The 25,625-nt window shown below is 41.1% G+C and overlaps 1 protein-coding gene across 1 annotated transcript in view; it reads left to right on the top strand.

Moving 5' to 3' along the window:
- Window positions 1–25,625, top strand: part of arhgap35a (Rho GTPase activating protein 35a) — a 56,211-nt gene that overhangs the window by 12,814 nt on the left and 17,772 nt on the right. The window contains exon 2 of the mRNA XM_034026200.3: window positions 21,372–25,522. Coding sequence (XP_033882091.3) covers window positions 21,752–25,522 — 3,771 coding nt within the window. The 5' untranslated portion in view covers window positions 21,372–21,751. The remainder of the gene's footprint in view (window positions 1–21,371; window positions 25,523–25,625) is intronic.

The raw sequence follows: 25,625 nt of genomic DNA, 5'->3' as shown, positions 1-25,625 counted from the left end.
GGGTGCCATGATTGTACAGTCTTACTTGTGTGTCTTATAACATGAAACAAGCTGTGTGTCATTACAATTGCATTATTAACTTCTTTAGTAAAATAACACATTGGATGTCATATGAATGGACCTTTTTAAACCAAAGTGCAACCTTTTTTATTTTGTGTGGGTTGGCCAGATTTCCTGACTCAACGTTTTTGGTTTCTGCATGATGAAATGTCACTGAGTTCACTTCGTTGTCACACTGAGAATCTGGGGTTATCCAGTGGTCAGCAGACTACGTATTCTTCCATAGTTTCCGGTTAAGACTTTGAGTGTTTACAGGATGATTGGCAAACCATAGCACGTTTTTTAAAAGCCGTCTCGGATTGCTTTAACGGCACTACAAATTACAGAATAAAGCAGTTCTGATGGATCACTTGGTCAAAACAGCCAAGTGTTAAGTGGTCACAGTGTAACAACATAGCATGTTTTAACTAAATAAAACATTTGAAGAAGGTACCGCAAGATCTATCATAAATATCAATTGGCACGTTAAACGATTTAAGTAATTAGAGAAAGAGAATCGGTTTACACAGTATGAGTTCAGTGCATTTTCTCCCTGTGTTAACCGCAACTTGGTATGCATCTGTTTATTGTAGAAAGGATTTTCTTTTGCAGAACAGGATCAGCCAACAGCAGTCATCATTTGTTTATAAAAAATTGCAAACCTAAATAGTCATTTTCCAACACATGCATGCATGTCTGTTAAATAGAGAGCATGTTTAAAATAACGTTTTGGTGCTTTTGGAGTTCTGGTCTCTGAACAGAATGTTTTTATTTCTTATAAAACATTCGATTCGCAGTTTTTCTAGCATGTTGGTGCATTCTGTTCGACAAACTAGATTGATGGAAGGAGTGTTAATGGTTTACAGGCCAACTATAGGTGTTAGCCTTGGTGTTTATATAGTACTAAGTGTACTGTGTAGGCGAATTTAGTAAATTTAGTATTTCTTCAGTCTTTTCCAGTAGTGATTTAATGCTATACACACACAGATGCATGTTGCAGGAATGCCTAGAAAGTGGTGGAGAGCTTCTTCTGATGGCTTTTATGATGAACCAATATTCGCAATCAGAAGACTGAGCTACAAACCCCAAAATACCAGGGGTAACATCAGAATAAAACAATCGCGCACTCCAGCGGAAGAATATCTTTATTGAGGCGTTATAAGAAAAATCCCGGTGCTTTTCGACAGCAACGTCTTTATCAAGGGGAGTTTTCACGTTGCCAATATGTTAAGTTTAAACATGTCGAATCATAAAATGTAGACCTTTAGGAAATGAAAAGTCACAGCCCTAGTTTTTTTTTTTTGGCGCTTTTGTGTCAAGTTAACTGTGTAACACAAAGAACTTGAACCACAGTTTTTTTTTTTTTTTTTTTTTTTCTACTTGGAAAATGTTACCTTTATGAATCCAAAGATACACAAAGAATATGGGTGGGGAATCCCTTCTCATCCACAATGCCCAGTTTGATGTGTTTGTCCATTTAAATGAAGGATATTGAGTGCTGCTAGTTTTAAGAGCTGTATTGGTTGCCCATATGAAGTGATTTTTTATTGGATATTATGTGAATGATTACAGTAACAACCCATCTGTACCTCCCCAGGGAGTGAAAATGGGATATTTTTCTTTGTCGGTGTAAAGATAAGGTATCAGATATAGACTACCATTATACACGTGATGTTAACATAAGGAAATATCACAATTCATTCATGGAAAATGAATTCTCCCACAGTTTTATACCTCAGGGGATCTATCCTGGAGCAAACATAAAAAGGTCTAATGCTCATATGGTTTGTAACCCTAAGATAAAATAGTGTTCTGTTAGGGGGGTGGTGATCCTCCCAATGTTATATACATCTAACCTCCTCCTGCTGCAAGCAGGTTTCACGGGCAGAGAAAGCTTTCATCTATCTGTCTTTCCCTTCCACATTCTGACGTATGGTGGATGTAGCTCATTGTAATTCTTTTTCATGATACAGATAGATGTTGTATTTACATGTATGGGGGTGTATGTTGCTCATATGCTGCATTTATTTTTAACAAAAAGGCATAATGGATGGAAATGATTTCTGTACAAATCAATTTAGTTATACTTCCTGCCTGCAATGTAATAGCTGTACACAGCAATTCTCCAGCACAGTAGTTAATGTTATATTATTTTTTTCTATTGCGGATACTGCACAGGATTCCCCCGCAGGTTTTGGTCTGGCCACAGAGACTGCACTGCACCAGCTTCATCAATACTAGGAATTTCTTGTCTCTGATAGGAATGAACTAGCACTGGTTCATGCAATCTTCATCCTTTTCTTCGAGATTGACAGCTTTCACGTCATCCTCTGCTTTAGCCAGAAAAATGAAATGACATGGATCAGTGCTCTGGTTAATTGTACAGCCGAAGTGCCCAGGCTGTCGTCCAGAAACGACTTCACATGCTTTAAAAAAAGAATATATATTTTTTAATTTATAATTTGTTTTTTAAAGTGGCAATAAGAGTTTTTATTTATTTATTTTTTTACCGATTTTGTGACTTGAAGGATAACATTTTTGATAATTGTCAATTGCCTTTCATAGAAAATAGTCCTTTTTATCTCTTCTCTCTCGCTTTGTACTTGAAATTCAGCTCTGCCTGTCTGTCGGTGGGATTAACAGCATGAAACTTTGTGCTGGGATTTCATCCATTTGTGAGGGGGGTTTATGATGTGGACCTGAGAGAGAACTCCCCTAACCTGTGTCCTGAAATTGATCTAAATCAATTCTTTCAGAGGTGTGTGAATCTAGCATACCACAGCCCAATTCTAATAAAACTGTCGCTTAAGTTGTTTCCTGTTTTATCGGTCAAAGCCACCGTCAAACATCAACTGATATTATTTTATAATAGTATTTTTTTTCTTTTTTTTTTTCTTTAACGCTTTTAATCTTTTTGTCTCTTTCCAAAGCGACATAATTATCAGACAATTTCACGGGTTTAAATCCAGCGAGGTGGGAGCTGCTTGTGTAAACAGGGACTAACCGATTAGCATCTCTGCACGGCTCACTTGAGCAGCTGAAACGATTCAGCTCGCGAGTATAAAGGCGACAATTAGATGTTCTGCCAGAGAAAGAGACCCCGCGTTTAAAAAATAGAGCACAAAAAAATAATAATGCAACAAGGGAATAGAGGAGAAAGGAAAATAGATTAGACTTTAAAGACCAGCCTTTTTGAATGGCAACATAATTGTCAAGCACTCTAAGCAATCCAAAAAAAAAACATTTAAAAAATGTCCTTATACTCCAAACCATTTGTTCAGTTTCTAATAGCATTATTTCCCCTCGCAGCGGTCATTATTTGGAGATAATTGACAGCGTCTTTTGTCAAGTGTTCTCTCCTTTGGCTTTGGACACCTAATGTTGCACGATCAATTATCACGCTGGTGATGATCTCTCTGTCGGACATTATTCCTTAATAAATGCATCCTTGACAGGGTTGGGGTCAATTCTTTTTAAAATAAAGTCCCAATTCCAGTTCCTTTTGCATTGTAATTTATATTTCAGAGACATCATTGTGATTGTTCACTGCTTTCATTTGAAGCCAATGTAACTGACCAACAGTGACTTCAATTGAGGTAATTTGTTGTCACCGTGAGGAGCTCATTTTAACAGAAGACAGCTAATTGCAATTTTTTGATCAATGATGTAGTGCAATTGATTGAAGGGAATGGGAATTGGAAGTCGGAATTGGTTTTTATAAAGGAATTGGAAATGGAATAGGAATTGAGAAACAGGAACTGATCCTAACCCTGATCCTTGAAGGTTGAATACCAAGTTTTTTTTTTTTTGAGAGTATGTCATTTCCCAACACAGGGATCTAGTTCTGGCACGTTTACATTGCTACATACACTCTATCTATATACCTTGAGAAGGACAAGGACTGTACCATATCTTACTAGCAGGAATCTCAGGATCGGGGGACTATATGAAGAAGCCTGTCCACTAACGTCTATAGGTAGATTCTGTGAATGTAGCACATGTTGGGCACTTTCTCATGATGGCTCTAATGTGTACTTAGACAGCCAAAGCAGGGGGTTTATATAACATATGTTCCTTCTTTGCTAAATTTTCAACATAAAAATGTCTCTAGATGTCACTAGCTTCTTCATAGGACTCTCCTCACTGTAAAAGACGACATGACCACATTAGTACACACAAGATCTCACTCTTCTCACGGTCCAAGACCACACTGGTTCAGAGCTGCTACCTATTCTTTTAGACCTGCGTCAAGAATACCAAAGTGATGCTCCCCTCCCATCCTCCACTCTCCGTGTCTCACAAAGTGAATAAGTCATGGAGGCCACTGTTGCACAGGTACAGCCCAACGACACAGAAGGACTGTGGAGAACCTTCCAACTCCAGTTCAAGGACATGCCATTCTTGTGATGGTACATCGTAAGAGCCATCAAAAATAGTCAATTCTCTGTTTTTTTTTTCCTTCAGAGTAGGACTAGGAAGTGATATTACCGTAAAATATTGAACTATTACAGCAGGTAATCCCTTCTTGAAAGATGTACATACTTGAGTAGGACTTGGTTGGATATCTCCTTTAAAAAGGTCTGCACCTTTAAGATTCCATCAGTGACTTATTATTGCTGTACAGACATGGTTAAATAGCTACAAAGCTCAATTCAGTGCAGTTTACACAACCAACACTATTAATGCGCATAAACATGCCAGAGTTGCAAAACGCTCATCTTTAATCTCTCAATAGCTACACACTGATATCTCTAAGATTTTCATTCACCCATGTAAAAACATGTACATATCTTTGGAAGAACATACCTTAGATTCAAATGTAAAACAAAAATAAAAAGCAATTGCAGAGGAATAAATTAATAAAAAAAATAACGGCAGGCGCGTAAAACTAGAAGTCAAGTAAGACAAATGCCTTTATCAGCATTGCACAAATAAAACGTGTTTGAAATGGAATTAGCAGACATGCTTCTGGCTTGTGCAAGCAGCATGCGACTTGCTTATTTTAGTCCCATAGATGAAAAGGGACTTAAACAAAATGTGGCTTCTTGAAGGGAAGTTGAAGAAATTTAAGTTTTATTTCTGGTTTACACTGCCACAGTATTTCTGTTTTTATACAGATTTCTGACATACTAAAACTCAGCTTATTGTCGAATGTGCTACCTGCTTCTTTTGAATAGGTTTAACACAGAAGTATGTGTTGTCTCGTAAACTTGTATAACTAGGGGCTTTGCAGCACACTAGGTGCATGTTCAGTAATGATGTTGAGAATTCCCCATACAATGGAAGTTGGTGAGAAAATTATTTAGCACAGTATCAAAGCTTTTGGGCTCTGTGAAATTAGCTTTAAGTGTATCACGATATATGTAATTACACAATTGTATCAGAAAAGGCTTAGGTTTAAAGTTAGGGTTGGGATGTGCAAAAATGTTTACACTAAGTACATTGTAACTATGCCGAATAACATTTTAATTATGTGTAAGTACACATGTATTTGCTAAATGGCGGAGGATCTGAATGCCACAGTATTGGACATATTTTTTTCAGGCTGAAATGCCTTTGAGATTCACCTGCAGTGTTGGGATAACCTTGGTTCTCAAATGCTAACGAGCTCAGTGGCAATATGCAAGTCTGCCGTTGTCTACATCAATTGAAAATACAAATTATTCTCACCTCAGTGTGAGAATATGTTAATGTTAGTGTTAGAATATACCAACATAAAAAAAAAAATCATTTATATATATATATAGTATATTTATTTAAACCCTGTCTTGCAAGCTGGCATTTAATTTATTCTTGTTAGGTGGGGTGGGTATTGCATTATTTAATGCAGTATTGTCACTAGTAGTGCTAACATTGCAGTGTGGATTTCTAAAGAGATCTCACTTCTTATCTTGAGTTTGCCCGGTTATCATTCTAAAGGCATTAATCATTCCTGGCATGCCTGCAGCCTGTCTTTGGCAAGTTGCAAATGGGATGTAACCGTAGGGACTTCTTTCAATAGACTGTGCAGCGAACTGTAGTCAGGTACTGTACAAAGAAGGGTGGGTTTATAATTGTGGTGTGCTAACTCATTAAAATACCCCCCCACTCCCCCATTTTTAAAATAACACATCTGGACTGAGCCCCAGGACAATGAGTTTGGGTGGGGGGGTTGAATCATACACAGAATGCTGCACGCTCATTTTTAAAAAATGAAGATAAGGACACCCAATTTTACTGTTCTTCAGTGTCATTTATCTTCAGATTTGAAGTGGTTGGGGGCTTGTTATTTGAAAGGCAGGCAGTGGGACTTCAGTTTTTTCTTTTAATTCGTTACCGTTGATTCAGTTTATTTTTTGTTGGCGGTGTTTTTTCCGGCGAGGTTCTGTAGCAGTACTCCTTGCTGATGGATTTTTATTTTTTTCTTGCTTGCTTTTGTTCATTGCAGGTATTGGTGACGTCAATACAACTGTGTGCCTCCTATACTTGCAAAATGGAAGCCACGAGACTTCCTTTCAATATGTCTCGATATTATTATTCTTGGGTTGCCGTTTATTTTCTTGCATTGTTTTTTTAATGCAATTTATGAGAAAAGAAAAGATGTGTTTGTGCTGGTGCTGTAAAAGGTCATTTTAACCACAGGGGCACATACTTCCTCAGCCTTGAAACATTCAGCAGATAACCCTGCACGTTCTAGAATGTGCTAGAACATGCTTGAATAGGCATTCCGATGCCTGCAGCTGTTCGAGGTTATGAACAATGACTTCAGGCTGTATTTCAAAAGGCAGTGGCCTTGTTTTCCAACTGATGTATAAAAAGAGATTTTCATAGCATTCAGAATAGTGTTAAATGATTTTAGGTACTGCTTTGAGCTAATGAGAAGTTGTCATAGCAACTGGTCTTTTTTGTGCCCATTTTTCTTCAAGTAGCTTCAAATTATTTTTTAAATAAACATTTGTATTCAATTTTTAAATAACATACATGCAAGATTAGAATACAAACATATTCTCAGATATATAACAAACATTCATACATGTATAAATCTAAACCCACAACCCACACCCAGACCTTCAGTGATAATTATTACATAGCAGGAATAACATGATAACAAATGTCTCAACATTTTTTAAAAAGTCTCTGTAGTAAGCCGATAAATATATATCCTATATCTATTTTTGAAATGAATGTATAAATGGGCCCCACGGTTTAAGGAAGTAATTTAATTGTCGTGTATCTGGTAGAGCCTCTCCTGCTGTAACGCACACAGCATTGGATGTTTCCATTCTGTGAAAGTTGGACATTCCGATTGGGTTCTGGGCTCCTTTGCTTAATTGTTGTTTTTATATAAACATCTAGAGTAGGTGGTGCTAACGGAATTGAAAAGTCGCTGTTCAATCCCGGCACTTTAGGATTCTCCAAACAACCTCAAAGGAGCTCAAACCCAACGCAGATTTAGAGAAAAATGGCAACTCAATACACTAGGAATGATTGCAAACACCGTGGAGTAGAAAGGGAAAGGTTAAAAGCAAGTTCTATAAAGCAAGCGGCTTGCTCATTAAGAGTCCGCAGAATCCCAACTCTAACCAGCTCATAAAGTAACAATAGACAGGTTGTTATGATCCTTGCCGTCTTGATTAAATGATTAATCTTGTATGCATGTTTTACATTGGGCATGCCACACAACCTGCCTGTACAGGAAAGCAATGTGGCTTTAGAATTGATGCTGGCAGTTTCTAAATTGGGCAAAATTGCAGTCATTTATTGTAGTCTGTTGGCTTTCAGATTAGGACGTCTACACTGCTGGCAGAATTGGCATTCACCACAGGCTATTATATGTCTGGGAAAACAGATGTTTAGCCTAAAGTGTGTTTTTTGTCCCACTATTCTTGCTGTTAGCATTGTAAGTGTGTTTATAGATGACTCTTCATGCTTCAGCTGCAATACTGTAAAACATGCAATGTTTGCTGGCAAAAAATATTCACTAATTTCACTTCATTTAAAAATCTGCAAAATATACATGCCGCAAAAGTAGCATAGTTACTCAATTCAGTTTATATAGTGTATGTGTTTAGTTTGGATGCGCAAACATTTGTTGCTGTACATGCATATCCCATGGGGGTGGGGGGTACAGTGGGGCAGCATATATCATACTTTGCATGTCACTGGTCCAATTGTGATGCAACTTGTCGGAACACCATTAGCACAAATAATTGAATGCTTGAATCTGAGGTTGAAATCTCTTTGACTCTGTCTGCCTAGTGAACCATTTACCTGTTATATTGAACTTTAAAAGGACATTATAATCAAGGGGATGTATGGAGGCACCCAGTCTGCCGTCTGTATGCCACACTGACATTTTCACGTGTCCAGTTCCAGTATTTAACTGGATATTCTTTGGAATGTATAGGTTTGTTTACAGCCATGTGTTTTAACCATGAACTGTGACGTTCCAGGGATTATTTCTCAAACAAATTAATAGACTACTCTTAAACAGCAGGATGGGTCTGTTGATTTTATTTTATTTTTATTTTTATTATTTTTCCTTTTTTTATTTTTTATTTTTTTTTGCTGTGTCAGATTAGTTGGCATTAGCTCTGAGCAAAGTCTGGGCTTGTATATTAAACCAAGGTCTGTAATTATTACAGTACTGCAGCCAGAACAAGGCAGGGCCAGCCTAGCTGTTTCTATAGAAGTCTTGGACAGAGTTTAGGAAACTGAGGTGTCTGATCAGGATTGATGGGGTGGGTATTGGCAAAAATGAATATTCCACCCAGTCATTCTACATTCCAGAGCTGGGCCGATGTCTGTTCTATTACTAAGAGTACTTCGTTTTTAAAAACAACCGATGCATTGGCAGCAGTAACTTTGGTTTCAAAAGTGGAGGGGACAGTGAACATTCATTTCATTCAGCTTGGCGCCTTTGCAGTTGTGAACTCCCTCTATTCTACGATAATAAGATCCCAATGTTCAAATAGAAAATATTTTTTATAGTATTGAGACCATAGACATCGGAAATGGTATCATGATAGAGAGATCTCACAATGAAATGAAAAAAAATATATATATAGAAGCAGTTCTTTACGACTGGCCTTTGCTTTCTCCTCTCTGTTTGAGATCACCCACAATGCATTATTATTATTTATTTATTTAGCAGACGCCTTTATCCAAGGCGACTTACAGAGAGTAGGGTGAGTGAACTATGCATCAGCTACAGAGTCACTTACAACTATGTCTCACCCAAAAGACGGAGCACAAGGAGGTTAAGAGACTTGGGGTCACACAATGAGTCAGTGGCTGAGGTGGGATTTGAACCGGGGACCTCCTGGTTACAAGCCCTTTTCTTTAACCACTGGACCACACAGCCTCGGCTGCCTCAGTTGATTGGCTATTCCGCTGGGTCTTATTGGAGACTGCAATACCGACTAGTGATTATATGAATGCATTATTGAGAGATAAGTTTTAGTACTGCTGCAATATGAGGGAGACATGGCCCCCTTGTAAATTAGGCTATGATTGACAGAAATAATATTTCACCAAAATGAATAGCAATATATTAAAATATGATTGTAAATGACTACATTGCATTAATTAAATCAGATTCTGCATAAAATCTCACAAAATACATATCAGTTTTCATACAGTTTATGCTCTGTGTACTTGTTTACTTAGTAAACAATCTGTTGATAAACACATTGTATTAAGTGTATGATAATCGACCTCAACAACAGAACTAATGTACAAAAAACAATCTTGTTCACTGCAGTCCAGGAAGCAGCATTGTCTATGACTTGCATTTTATATAGGGTGTGAAGGGCGCTGCACTAGATCAGTCATCTAGTCATATCCTGTTAAAAGCTTGCGTTCTGTAGCTCTGCTGTAAAATAGCAGTCTTTTTACATAATACCAGTGCATTCAGATAGCTGTGTCAATCCTGTAATTGAATCTGTTGCATACAGAAAACACTGTTTAGGAAACTAGAAACCCCAAAGGAGAATTCAACAATTGTAAACCGTACAGACCTGTTCTAGTTTTGGAGTTTTGTCTCTTGCATCGTTTTTTTTTTGGTTGAGCATGTTTGTGTACTGGTGTAGAAAGAAATGGGTACATCTAAAGATGATTTGCATTTTGTTTAACCTTGCAAGAAAGACTTGTGCCATTGTATGTCTCATAGGTGAAAAGTTCAACTGCACAATGATAAAGGGAGCCATGAAAATGGTACTTCAAGGGTAAGAAGAGAATGGATGTTACATCTTTTAAAATTAACATGCAGGGCTGAATGACGTGGCCTACTATTTACTCTGCTCTGAATTTAAATTTATAATAGAATTCCTCTCTAGTCAAGCAGTTCTCAATGGTTTTTCTAGTTGAACCTCCTGGTTTTAAAATGCTGAACAGCATTTAAACACCATTTTAACAGTTCAACAAACTTGGATGTCAGACACTAAATTCATACAGTGCGTTCATTTGCTTTTTCGCTCCTGAGCAGGTTATTGTTAGTGCATTCTATATTGCTTATTATGGGGGACACACTGTTTTTAAATGCACAATTCTCATGATCCCTGCGTGACTAGGATCAGCCATGACCTACACTTCTTAATCTGTTATTGAAATGCACCTGAATGAAAACTTCAATGTTATAAACAGACCCCCCCCCCACCCAAAAAAAAGATAAATATTTCTTGAATCTACCTCTTCTTCTAATACTACTCTCTGCAAAAGTCTTGCCACAATGCACCAGTAAATACAGAATAGGATCTTCCAAAAAGCAAGAATACATTATTGATCCACACTGTTAGGCAAATGTCATTTGATTGCTCAGGCAAACTTGCTGAGAATTGACCCACAAAACAATGCATTGGAATTGATATTTTAGAGACATAATCATTGTGGTTGTTCAATAATAATTTGAAGAGACTGATTGATGGGGAGTGTTTTTAATGGTCAGCTGCTCACCTTTTCTAATGTACTGATTACATGTACCCTGCGGTCAGTCATACCTCTAGTGACCTTCTTAAGTAATTTCTAGATCTTGCTTGTGTTTTAATTTGCCACTGTTTTTTACATCACCTGCTTGGGCTGCTTTACCAAATAAATATGTACTGCAGTTTCTTTTCCAAGGATATATAAACCTGGAATGCAATCACACCTGGTGCAAGCATAGGACTGTTTGGTGGAACCAACTTAAAAACATGCCCTGCCCACTTAGAGTTCTTTGAGGTCAGGTTGGACTTCACTGCTGGAGTCTGACTGCTGGTTGGTTAAACATACAAGAATGGGGCTGTGTCTATTCACAGCTGTTTCTTAAACAGGGAGGAGTGACCTTTGGCTTGGGTCAATGTTCATTATTGTATTATACTGAAGATGCCGTGCATTAGGTATTTAAATAGGCTCATATAACGTCACTGGGAACTTTATCTGACCTTGGAATCATTTTGAAAAACATTAATGTAACAAATAGCTCCTTGTGGGCTGGGGAAAGCCCTTTATTAGGACGGAAAAACAAAATCGCAAGGAGATGGAAGACACCGGTCACAGTTTGGGTAGTGGTTTTGTACACTGAAGTTCACAAACATCTGTTTTCCAAAACGTTTTTAAAGTTTAGTATCACACACGTTTGCACTTTTAACATATTGGGAATTTTTGTAACCAGTTTAAAAAAAGCCGTCAACCTCCAATGCTGAGAATTTGGATGAGACTACATGTGTACAACAGTTTGAGTAAATGTTGAAATAAATGACCTTACACTTATTACTGTAAAAACACTGCAGCTCTCCTGTATATCCTTTTCGGTTACATTTTTTTTGGTTTAATTTTTAGAAATTTTAAAACCGTTTGTGTGAACTCTATGGAGTTCAAGAAGTTGCCCTGCCAAACCTTTGAAAAAAACATCTATGCATTCAGAAAAATCTCTTTGCTCCTGTTCAGTGCCTGTTGGAGTCGATGGAGTGGAGATTGCTGTTTTGATATGTGAGGAGAGCTTGCGGTCCCTATGTGATTGAATCTCGCTTACAGCAGCCAAGGCCTTTGCAGGGCAGAGCTCTACCGGGCTTTCTGACAATCCAATCTATCGAGTCCGCAAGCTGGCAGGGAGGGAGGGAAGCAATCCACAGGGATTGTGCTAAATCCGTTTTCCAACTGCAAATCAGATCCGGCAGTATCTGGACAGACATTTCGGGTTAATGAAATAAAACCTTGTGTGTAACAGGGCCCAAAAGAACCTTGAGCATACTTATGTTCTCTCTATTGAATTGTAGAGGTGTAATGAATCATTGTGTATACTTTATTTACAAGGTATTTCGTCATAGAGTTATTTATTGTTTAAGTCATGATGCAAGAGAAATGCACAACATGGGTCATTGTGGTTCAACAAAGTGGATCTTGAATGAAGAATACGTGTGTTGAGGTCACGTGATGCGGTTGAGGAGTAAAGGTTTAGAGCTCCCGTCAATTTTCGCAATATTTCTGGATAAAATTCTACCAAAACCTTGTTTTCTTCTTTTTTTTTATTTTATAATTGAATAAACTTTTCCTTGACATCAAAGATGGTGGTTTGGGTTTATCGTACCCTATCTGGTACAAACTATCCTTTTCTATTTCGACAATTCTTTCATTGGTTGGAACCAACTGTATTATTATTATTTGTTTATTTAGCAGACGCCCTTATCCAAGGCGACTTACAGAGACTAGGGTGTGTGAACTATGCATCAGCTGCAGAGTCCCTTGCAATTACATCTCACCCGAAAGATGGAGCACAAGGAGGTTAAGTGACTTGCTCAGGGTCACACAATGAGTCAGTGGCTGAGGTGGGATTTGAACCGGGGACCTCCTGGTTACAAGACCTTTTCTTTAACCACTGGACCACACAGCCTCCTGTATCTACTAGTAAACATCTAGAAGCAGGACTTGCTTACCCTACACCATCCTGGCTTTTTAAACAGATAGCAACAATTTCACAATCTAATAATCTTATGTACATATCCTGTGGCCTATGGGTAGGGCCCTACCAAATTCATGGCTGTGAAAAACGCGCCAAGGACCGTGAAATCCGGTCTCCCTCGTGAAATTTGGTCTTCTGTGTACTTTTACCCGTAGTTAAATCCAATGAAGTTATATGTACTGTTACATGTTCCTGGTGCGATTGTTAGCTTGTTCAATTTAAAAAAGAAAGCTCATCATGAACAGGGCAGGATTTATTGATTGACAACAGTGCCAGTAACTGGGCTGTACTCACTGATTGGTAGACACAGGAATCCGGGGCGGGTTTAATATGATCTACAGATCTCAACTGGTAGTTCCATCAGGCAAGTCAAATTAGACCTACATTTTAAAATGAGTGTCCAAAATAAATCAAAAAGTGCTTTAATCATCACTGCATGTAAAATAATTTGGAAGCCAAATATATACCAAGTAGTAGTGTGAGCAGAAAAATACATAAACGCAGCAGGACAAAAAAATGAATAAAATAAATATGTCCGTAATTTCAGAGACTTCATATTTGTATTTTTTAGTCTCTGGATATATTGTCTAGCTACAGACCCATCCCTAGCACGGCGCTGTCTGTCAATTCCAACAAACTGCTGTGTCTAAATACGGACAGGTATTTACACCGCAGAGACAGGGAATGAAGAAAAACAGCATGTCAGAATAGTTTTTGAGATACTGTTGCATACAATGACGTTTAAAACCAGAACAGTTTTTTTTTTGTTTTGTTTGATTAAATAATAACAATATTAGATCATAGTGCGATCCTCTGGATTTCAGTTTCTTTTTAGCGTTTCTACTTTGTTAGTCACATGCTTTTGTTAACTTTAGGGCTTTAAATGTTTATATTTTGCCATTTTTAACTACATGTTCATACTTTGTTACACCACCGTGAAATTTAAGATTTAAATAGCTGAAACCGTGAAATTAAGATTTTAAAAATGTTATGACAGTGAAATTCACGAAAATGTACCGTGAATTTGGTAGGGCCCTATCTATGGGGTAATGCTTTGCTATTAAATCCCAACAAACCATTTCAGGGTGGGGGTTTAGCTACAGGCCAACATCAACACTTTTTTTGTTTTCTTAAATAAAAGCTTTGAATCTTGGAGAAAGCTAAAGGAAAGTACCTAATTTCCAGCTGATCAATCAATCTTGTACACCAAACTTATAAATGCTCTACCCAAACTCACAAGCAAAGAAGTGTATTTTAAAATTAAAATACGCTCCACTTGAAACCCTAATTCTTTCCCAAGCTTTTAAATTGAAACCTGATTCTTTTACTTTACAAATTCATCAGATAATCCTATGCAAATAAAGCTGTTAAAGACATGGCGTTCTGAACTTCATTATATGATTGATAATGGAGTCTGGACTCACATCTGCAGGAGATTTAGGAAGTGTTCAACAAATGCAAAACTACTTTCACTCCAATTCAAATTAATGCATAGAATTTATAGAATCACACCCAATAGACTTTTTAGATGTAAATTAAAATAAAAAACAGATACTTGCTGGAAATGTAATGGAGCAGAAGGTAACCTCACACACGTGTTTGTCACTTGTCCCAAGGTCGAATTGTTTTGGAAAAAAATAACTAAGATCACAGAAATAAAAATAAACTTTCCATTACAATTATCTCCTAAAATAATCTTAATTGCTGAATGTACTGATTTTAAATTGACCAGTATTCAATTAAAGCTAATTTGATCTTGTTAAATTAGGAAGATAGATCCTCTTTTTATTTGCTCTCTGGATTAAGACAATATTAGACCCTGTCCACACTACATAACCGAACTCGAGAACCGTACTCAAAAACGGTTGAATTAATCCAGCTCAAAGCGTCCACGCTGAAGTACCGTTTCATGTTTAGTCAGGTTTAATGCGTACACACACACACGCACACGCAAAGAGCTTAAAATGACCTCTAATAGAAGACCTGAACTTGATGGTGGGACAACACTTTAGCATCGTCTTCCAAATGGAAATGCACTATCCTCCAATATACAGATGAATTAATAGAGACAATAGGGCATTTGTTGGAAGATTAAGACCCCTTACTCACTTAATATCTCGATATCCCTGATTAAGATCACCCCCTGTGTGTGCACCACCTGTCTGTGGTACCCCTGATATTGTATTTTCTACCGCTGCAGACCCACTTGAAATGGGATATTTGCTCCTCAGTTTACCTATAAAAAGGGCTTATTTAATGGTGATCGCTATGATTGGAACCACATTGAATGCTGTGCAAGTCTTGGCTGTCATCATTGCAGAAACACATTTCTGGGGGTAAAATGAAGAGCCAGTGTCCCACCCTCAAGTCGTTCCTCATTTATTCATATCCCAGATGACAGTGAAACAGTAGATGCCCCAGTCTGTTTGTTTAAGTTAACGAGAGTATGTGGAAGGGACTGCAAGTAGTGTGGTTTTAGCTGACATACAAACGTTTCTAATTCTGTATTTGCAGTTGTGGTTGTGTATACATCTAGCTGACACACTTGTTTGTTCAAAGGCTTCAATATTCGCTTATTCATATACTTTAGTTTTATTTGGCATATATGCTTCGGATCACAGGTTCATGAGTAACTAAGCCCTTGTTTAAGCCAGGAATGTCTAAAACCTCTATGCAATAGTCTCATCTGCTGCTTACTATTCGTGCTGTCTTTTAAGTGCCCAGTGTGCATGGATAACATCAATTGCTAGCACCTAATCACTTTTGTACAAAGCAGTGAGGCAGTGCTATAAAACGGGAGTGGGTGCTAGGAAAGTAAATTTGGTCCTGCCCTGTGTGCATGTCAGAAGTGTCTCCTGTTCAATGGCAGGCACGTTAGAGCTTGTCTGTGGAGTTCTGTGTGCTAAGCAAGAAGAGATCTTATCAATACTGCACTGTTGTGCTGACATGTACCTCATTTCCATGCACCACTCAACCCTGGTTGAAAACCCTGCTGCCCCTGATACTGCGTTAACTTATTCATTTAGCCGACCCGCATTGGCTGCCAATCAGAGCTGCCCCTGATTATTTTTTTTCTGACCCTTTCCCAAAGCAGGAAGGGTGGAAGTACGTCACAACACTGACCAATCAAGTGACGAGTGGGCGTAAATATTTAATCCACATCCGGGGTGAACAGGTTTGCTTTATTCTCCTATCGTTGTTTTTTGGGGGGTTTTATTTGTTACAAAAAGATACAAAGAATTGTTAGGGTAATCTGAAGCAAAGCAATACCGTGCATCCTTTCATATCAGTCTGTTTTAAACAGTTCCTAATTTTTCCCCCATGACTGGTAAAGTTGTACAAACCAGTGATGGCTTTGCATGGACATTCGTTAGCAGTAACATTCCTCCATGTTTTCTTTGCTGAACAGAGACACAGTTAGAAGTCCACTTAACACCTGCTTCTTTACTGAACTTGTGGGGCAGTGTGTGATTCACAGTATACATTTCCTTTTGAAAGGGAACAGAAAGCATAGATGGGGATGTTAATCCTTGCAAATCAGCATTGGAGGGAGGCTCTATTTAGATTCAGGAGTGGTATTAAATTAACTCAAAGCGGAGCAGTATAAACTGGTACTGCAGATGTATACCTTTTTACAGGGTAATTCGTAAAACACACTCCATAACAAAATGAGCGTCTTTGTTGTTTTGAAGGTTGATATATTTGACATAGGAAAACAAACAGTGTTAGTGAATGAATTTGACATGGCTTTGGTCAATTTGGTACGTCGTGATCACTTTTCCAGTGACTTCCGTACATGCAGAAGTCCACAAGTTCATCAAAGCTGTTTCCATCTACCATAACCCTATGCTTGTAAACCTGAAGTAAAACCTAGAAGATATGTTCTGTAATGTATTTCAATCAGTTGCAGAGCCAGCAGCGACCACCGCCCCTGGCCTCGAAAATGAAGATTGGTGGGCCCCTCTCGACTGCCCGAACACCTCCACACACATGCTTGAATACCGTTGCTGTCATATGCTTAACTCTGTAACTGGCACGGGACAATCTAATCAGCCCAAGTGTTGCTTTTAGGAATGTACGGGCTGATCGAATTGGCCCAACTGCGCACACTATCTTTACCACTGTTATTCTCCTTTTAAAAATAATGGATTGCTTTGAAAACTACACTACCCAGAAGCCCAGCGAATGACGCTTGTATGATACGTTCTGTATCTTTATTTGGCCATTGGATAACGGTAAATCGGGTGGTTTTGTGGACTTTTCAGTTGCCCTGTTGGTCTGCCTCTGCTGTGGCGCTGCCTGTGTGAGAATCGAGTGATTTGAAAAAGCAGCTAGTTGTTTTGTGAGTTGTAGGTAAGGTGAAACCTTACTTTTAGTTTTATAATTTTATTTCTAATTTATCATTAACTCCTTTATAATACTGTTAGCCCCTTCAACACATTTTTTATTTTATTTATTATTATTATTATTATTATTATTATTATTATTATTATTATTATTATTTTATAACAACCCCTGATTTCAACCCATGATTATGAATCACCCCTGTGTACAACAAAGGTGATATTTCGTTTTTAATCCCAGTCCTCACGCTGCTGTGGCCTCTTGACTGTAGTTGGTTTAATTAAGTAATTCATTACTTTTAAGACCTGGATAGAAATGAAATACATTTCTGAAATAGACTGGAATAGGTACCTCTGCCTAACCCAGCAGAAAATGTACTTCATTGATGCTGATTGACTGGAATACTGTTGCATTATGAATCTGAGGTATACGGTAATGAAGCATTGTACCATCAAAAATGTATTTCTGCAATCAAGTATGGTAATGCTTCATGTTTTTTAATCCATTGTAGGCTTGGGTATGTGTTTCTTAAGACTGAAGCTTGAAATGTGTGTGTGTGTGTGTGTGTGTGTGTGTGTGTACATGCATATCTCTGCATGAGTGATTGGGTGTATATTAGCATGTAATGGGGGAGGGGAAGCAGTGTAATCAGACCACCAGAGTCAGTATTTTCATCTCTTTTGTGGAAAGCGCTATGGGATCATCTTTAATATCCATAAAGCCTTGGATATTTGCTGTCGATGCAGGAGAAGAGAGAGTGTGTGCCCCCTCTCCACCTCTTTCCATTATAAACCTTCTAGCAAAGTAAATGTGCTCTCTCTCTCTCTCTCTCTCTCTCTCTCTCTCTCTCTCTCTCTCTCTCTCTCTCTCTCTCTCTCTCTCTCTCTCTCTCTCTCTCTCTCTTGCTCTCTCTCTCTCTCTCTCTCTCAGTGTGTGAGAGAGAAAGAGAAGGCTCTTTCCTGGGGAATGTATTTTCAGTGCTGAACACGGGGATGTGAGTGCTTGTTTGTGTGCGACTCCTCTTCGTTTCTAGACAGATGTTGGGATTTGAATCAGATTTTATTTGTTGGATTGTCTACAACAACAGTGGATTACAGGGTAGTAGAGCTGTGCAGAACTTCTTGTTCCTGCTTTGTGTGGTCACTTATATCGCTGGAGTTTTAAAATAAGCTTGAATTGGATCTATACTTTTTGTTGCTGATGTAATTGGCAATGGATGCTGTGCCATTACGGATTGTGACCCCCTCGGTGAGATGAGGTTAACAACTCTACAATTACGAATGCAGACTGGCCTGTTTTTTTTTGTATAGTTGTTACTCGCTTGTAGTGTGCGTGATAGCTGGTTTGCGCCCAGCCTTTGCCCTGTTACATTGGTGAGCCGGATCTTGTGAGGGGAAAAAGCCCATTGAGCACTATTGCGGGATGCACTGCTGTTCTGCTCTTTTGCATAGTGGTTACGAAGCTTGCTTGAGGTGGGGGATACATTACATCTAGGGTTAAACACTCAGTTATGTTAATAGAGTTAAATATATTCAGCTGTTTTTTTAGATGTCTAAAATAACCCCTTGCACCTCCCGGTTTTACTGTTGTTCATTATGTTTTTGTTTATTGTGCAATATTGTTTTTGATTTTAATGATTTACTAGACAGCATGCCTGCATATTTACCTGCATCCAACGGGGCTCAGTATTGTCTGCCCTTCATGCAAATCTCACATGGAGGTTGTTGTCACACAAGTAAACAAAGTGACATATAAGATTGAAGGAAATCTTTGACACGGAATGCCTGGTCTGTCACGTTTTTTGACTTGGGAGATAGGAGTTGATCCAGTTTGCTAAATCTGTCTAGGAGAAAGTGTCTGTCATGGGCCTTCCTTCCAGGATTGCTGGACAAACGAGCATTCCCGCAGCACAGGGTCTCTTCAGTTCGCTCGATAATGGAGCGTCCACATCCTAGGATTTCAAAAGAGTAAGACAGTGTTAGTGATGGAATGGAATGAAATGAAAGACTCTAATATAAGCCACTTCAAATGACCTCATCCTGCAAATCTTGTCAAATTGCTTCCCTTATTTTTCCACAGTGGCACTTAGTGGTCTCGTGATGTTGGTTTGTTGAAGTAACAAAGAGCAAGACTGCACTCAGAAGACTGTAGCATGCATGACTCTGTTGTGTAATCCAGCAATTGGCCACAATGGACATTCCAATCCAAACTTGTGTTACCTATTGAACCCTGGAGTGGATTGGTTCTTTCCCCAGACCCATCAGATATGAATTAAAATAGAATGTAATTCACTATATTAAGTTACTTCTTGCTATAGCGGATGCTTCTAACAAGGCTTATTGTATTTACACTTTGGATACATTCTTCTTTGCTGTCGTGTTGTTTTTTTATTTTTTTTTATTTTATTGTCATAGGTTCTGGTAGTCTTGTATGCCATGTCTGTGCAAATAAATGCTGTATAAAATATTGTAGCTGGGAGCCAGAGCTTTTTGAAAACAAGGGGACTGTGTCTCTCTTGTATACTAACATACATTTAGTGGAACTACCCTTTATACATTTCTTCAAATAAATACTAGTGGTTTGAACATTCAGCATATTTGGTCTGTGCGTTAGAGCCGACGCGTTCACATGGTCCCCCAGAGCATCTTTTCTTAGTTCTCCCAGATAATAAAAGCTACCTTTCCTCTATGCAATGCACAAATAAAAAAAATAAAAAAATGCAAGCTTTGCAGAAACCCTCTGCTGTGCTCCCCTAGATCTCATTACCAGGATGTGCAAGCCACTATATAAGAATATCCTCTTGGCAAAACTAGATGATTTGTCATTTTGATCTTTTAATCTTCAATTTATACTGAGCTGCTTAAAATCTCAGGTGCCAAAATAAAACCGATCCAGTGAGAGGTCAGTACTGCTCTTTGGATGTTCTAGGATTCTTGGGATACTATGAAGCAGAATGTTTCAAATGGTTGTTTTGTTAGTTTATTCTAAATACTTACACAGGATCTAACCAGCGTGGATTGATGATCTTTGTCTAGAAGGCAGAGCTTGCATAGATCTGCAGTCACACTGCCAAAAAGGAGTCACCATAGAGAGCCTACTTCAGTTCCATGGACCACGTCTGCAAAGTGTACAGGAGTGGACACGTGGGCATTGACCACTGCTAATGACTTCAGAGAATCTGGAAGTGGAAATTTGCAGTGATATTTGCCCTCCAGAATGGTCCAAGGCAGCGATTGCAGAGCAATTTTTTGCCTTTTCAGATTTTACTATGAGCCTAATAAACCACACTATATAATATAGGTATGTCTAAGCTCCTGTTAAAACCTGGAATGGCTCAAACCGCTATGCAAACCGTCTTATAATTTCAATCCCTGCAGACAGTTTTTAAATGAGTAAATAAGTTACACAAGATAAAAAAAAAAAAAATTGAGCCTGTCAGTATCTCAAAACAAGCCAAACGTGTGTAATATATATATATTTTTTAAACTAGGGTATTATTCATGATGTAAAATTGTCTGTTTGCCCGTTTTGTGTTGCTAAAATAGCATGCTCCTACCATTCAGGTATAGAAAAGGTTAAAACCTAATTTCTTCTGATGATCTCATTGAGGTCAGCTTGCTGAGTCAGTAAAGATCAGGTCTGCATCTGCCTGTGCGTTAGTCAGACAGGTTTATATGCAAGTAATATTCTGGATGCTGGCGTTCCATAATACATGCTTCAAAATATAGGGTTTATGTTGTGTATAAAATGCATTATTTTTGTATGCACATACTCCCAAAACTGTGTCGGAATTCCTCTTATATGCAACAAAAAAAAATATTTTTTTGTAACATTTTATGTAAAATCCAATATTCTCAGTATATATCTAGGGCAACATTTATTTTCAAATTTTAGAAAACCTGGACTCGGCGATCATATGGTGTACCCACACGAACACCCAGCCCTTATGTAGAGAAATATTTTTTCCAAACAGACATGCAACATTTTAGGGCTGACAGTATGTATTTTTCTTGTTCTTCTAAACATTCATTCAAACTCACTAATGTTCATATCTTTTTTGCTTTTTCCTTAGGGACAAATTCAGTCTGGTCAGTACTGAAGCCGTTTGCGGTTGCTCCTAATCAGGGCTACCTTGGAGAAGAAGAGATGGGCCATACTACAGCATTTGCCTGCCTGTGTCCGTAATCCCACCAGTCTCCCCCTCTCCCTCCTCTTACTTCCCCACCCACCCACCCACGCACTACCCTACCTACCTACCCTCCCTCCCTTCTATTCCCAGCACCCCCAGGCACTAGGCTCCTTCATTTGCACAAACTGCAACACCAACGGAAAACCAAATAGAGGGGGCATTGCATCTTGAAATTAAAAGAAAAGTTGCATGGAAACGGGACACATCATCCTCGCATTCTCAAGAGCTTCAAAGCAAGTCAAGATGAGTGGAAGCGCGCGGTGATGATGGCGAGAAAGCAAGACGCCCGGACGCCCACCCACAACCTGATCGTGGTGGGTCTGTCCGGGACGGAGAAGGAGAAGGGCCAGTGCGGGGTTGGCAAGTCCTGCCTCTGCAACCGCTTTGTGCGCCCCAGTGCCGATGACTTCTACCTAGACCACACTTCGGTGTTGAGCACCAGTGACTTTGGGGGCCGAGTGGTCAACAACGACCACTTCCTCTTTTGGGGGGAAGTGATGAGGCCGGTAGAGGAGGGATGGGAGTGCCGGATGCACGTGGTGGAGCAAACAGAGTTTATCGATGACCAGACTTTTCAGCCCCATCGCAGCACAGCCTTGCAGCCCTACATCAAGCGGGCCGCCTCCACCAAACTGGCTTCGGCAGAAAAGCTGATGTACTTTTGCACAGACCAGCTGGGGCTGGAGCAGGACTTTGAGCAGAAGCAGATGCCCGAAGGCAAGCTTCTGGTGGACGGCTTCCTCTTGTGTGTGGATGTAAGCCGTGGAATGAACCGCAACTTCGACGACCAACTGAAGTTCGTCAACAACCTCCACAACCAGCTGGCCAAGACCAAGAAGCCAGTGGTCCTGGTGCTGACTAAATGTGATGAGGGCGTGGAACGGTACATCAAGGACTCTCACACTTTCGCCCTCACCAAAAAGAATCTGCAGGTGGTGGAGACGTCGGCGCGCTCAAACGTGAATGTGGACCTGGCCTTCCTCACGCTGGTGCAGCTGATAGACAAGAGCAGGGGCAAACCCAAGATCATCCCCTACTATGAGGCACTCAAGCAGCAGAGCCAGCAGATCGCCACCTCAAAGGACCGCTACGAGTGGCTCGTGAGCCGCATCGTCAAGAACCACAATGAAAACTGGCCCAACATCAGCCGGAGGATGCTGTCCTCCCCAGAGTACCAAGAGTATGTCTTCTTGGAAGGCACGCAGAAGGCCAAGAAGCTCTTCTTGCAGCACGTGCACAGGCTCAAGCAGGAGCACATAGAGAGACGGCGCAAGATGTACCTCGGCACCTTGCCCCAAGCTTTGAACTTCCTGATACCCGAGCTGGAGGAGATCGACCGCCTCAGCTGGAGCCGGGTCCAGCACCTACTGGAGACGAAGAGAGACTTTCCAAACTGGTTTGTTGTCCTAGACGAGACCCCGTGGGAGGCCACGTCGCACATAGACAACATGGAGGACGAACGCATCCCCCTGGACTTGCTGGGCACTGTGGTGGCTGAGCAGGTCTACGATGCCCACCTGCAGAGGTTGCGCAATGAACGGAAGCGGGCAGAGATGCGGCGGCTCTTCAAAGAGAGCTTGGAGACATCTCCCTTCATCACGGCTGGGAAGCCCTGGGAGGAAGCGCGCAGCTTCATCATGAATGAGGAGTTCTACCAGTGGCTGGAGGAACCCGAGTATCTGGATATCTACAACCGGCACCAGAAGGAAATCATCGAGTGGGCAAAGGAGGACTTCCAGGAGTTGCTCTTGGAATATTCAGAGCTTTTCTATGAGCTGGAGGTGGATGCCAAGCCAAGCAAAGAAAAGATGGGGGCCATCCAGGAGGTCCTGGGTGAGGAGCAGAAGTTCAAGGCCCTGCAGAAGCTGCAGGCAGAGCGTGATGCCTTGGTCCTCAAGCACATCCACTTTGTCTACCACCCCACCAAGGAGACATGCCCCAGCAGCTTGCATTGTGCGGACAGCAAGATAGAGCAGCTTCTGGCCTCCCGCTTCCTGGGGCGGCCCCACCATCAGGACAGCGGCAACCACAAGTCATACACACTGTCGGGAGACAGCAAGGCCGACCGGATCAACCTGGTCATTCTGGGCAAGGACGGACTGGCCAGAGAACTAGCCAATGAAATCCGGGCGCTCTGCACCAATGATGACCTGTACGTGCTGGATGGAAAGATGTATGAACTCTCGCTGCGGCCCATTGAAGGCAACGTTCGCCTACCTGTTAACTCTTTCCAGACAGCCTCTTTCCAGCCCCACGGTTGCCTCTGCCTCTACAACTCCAAGGAATCCTTGTCCTACGTCCTGGAGAGCATAGAAAAAAGTCGGCAATCCACTCTGGGCAGGAGGGACAACCACATGGCACAGCTCCCAATGACTCTCATCCTGGTCACAAAGCGTGGGGTCGGTTCTATAGGAGACATAGGTGGAGAGACTACCCACAGCCTGATCGTCCAGGGCCAGCAGGTAGCCAGCAAGCTGCAGTGCTTTTTTTTAGACCCAGTTTCAACAGGCATGGGTTACGGACGTAGTGTGAATGAGAAGCAGATCAACCAGGTTTTGAAGAGTTTGCTGGACTCAAAACGGAACCTCAACCATCCAGCGCCCAACATTAAAGACTTGCATCAAGAGCAGCAACAGCTGCAGAACCCTGAAGCAGACCTGCGCATCGTTATGTGTGTAATGTGCGGGGATTCATATGACGTGGACCAACTCCTGTCCCCCCTCCTGCTTCCCCAGCACTGCAGGCTTTCCCAATCATCTGCCAGCAGTGGGAGCTCAGTCCTCCTTGAGCTATCAGTAAGTGGCCAGCGACAGAGCATCGAACTCTCCATCCTCTCCTACCACTCCTCCTTCAGCATGCGCAAGAGCAGGCTGGTGCATGGTTACATCGTAGTGTACTCTGCCAAGCGGAAGGCCTCGCTCGCCACGCTGTGTGCTTTTCTCTGCGAGATCCAGGATATCATTCCTGTGCAACTCCTAGCCGTCGGTGAGAGCCAGTCTGAGCTGACAGACTGCGAGGCAGTTAGGGACCAGCTGAGCCAAGGCGAAGAACTAGCCCAGGAGATCGAGGGGAGGTTTGCCAGTGTGGTTTGTGATGGCAGTGGAGGCCTGCTCATGCAGCAGCAGCACAGAGTAGACCTCTTCCACCCTTTCTTCAAAGATGTGGTAGAGAAGAAGACTATAGTGGAAGCCACTCACATGTACGACAATGTGGCGGAGGCCTGCAGCACCAATGAGACCGTCCACTCTCCTAGAGGAGGTTCACCCAGCCCGGTCACCACCTTGCTGGACTCGGAGGATGACGTAGAGCCCTCTTCTCCTTATGCCTCTCTCCGTGAGGACGGTACCTTCTCCATCCATGGTGGGGTCAAGGTCCCATCCGCCTGCGAACTGGAAGCTAGCGACACCTTCTCCCTCATCACAGAGCTCAGGACCTTTGAGAGTAAGCTCAACAACAAGGTGCCACCGCCAGTCCGGCCCAAGCCGGCGGGCCACTTTGACTTCCGCAAAGTCAACCTCAGCACCTTCATGGACCCAGGCAGCCACAGGCGCTCGCTCCCATCAGCGGTCACATGGGCCCCTGGGGACGGAGGCTATGACCCTTCAGATTACGCAGAGCCCATAGATGCAGTGGCCAAGCCTCGGCCCAGTGAAGAGGACACCATCTACTCCATTCCTGACGGCATCACGCAAGGCAAGATCATCACAGTCCGCAACACCAACAAGACGCACTCGAATGGCGGGGGCAACGGGTCGGACAGCGAGGCGGACAGCAGCTCGCTGGAGCGTCGGCGCAAGCTCTCCTCTGTTGGCGCCAAGCCGCGGCTGTACCGAGACCGATCCAAGCGGCTGGGCAAGTTCAGCAGTTTCCGCACCAGCTTCTCCATCGGCAGCGACGACGAGCTGGGTGGACCACCCAGGAAGAAGGCAGAGGACGAGAGCGGGCCAAACAAGGGGGACAACTCGGTGATCGAGAACGAGGGAGAGGACCCCAAGAGGAGGAACATCCTCAAGAGCCTTCGCAGGACCACCAAGGTAGCCTTACTGTTTTGTTTGTTTGTGTATTACAGAGGCACTAGGGCACTACAGAGGCTAAAAGAAACTTGACGGTGAATGACAAGGATAATGTATAATTTGA

This window comes from Acipenser ruthenus, chromosome 7, assembly GCF_902713425.1.
Source record: "Acipenser ruthenus chromosome 7, fAciRut3.2 maternal haplotype, whole genome shotgun sequence".
Taxonomy (NCBI): domain Eukaryota; kingdom Metazoa; phylum Chordata; class Actinopteri; order Acipenseriformes; family Acipenseridae; genus Acipenser; species Acipenser ruthenus.
The sequence above is the reverse complement of the archived record's forward strand: the minus strand, read 5'-3'. Positions and strand labels throughout refer to the sequence as shown.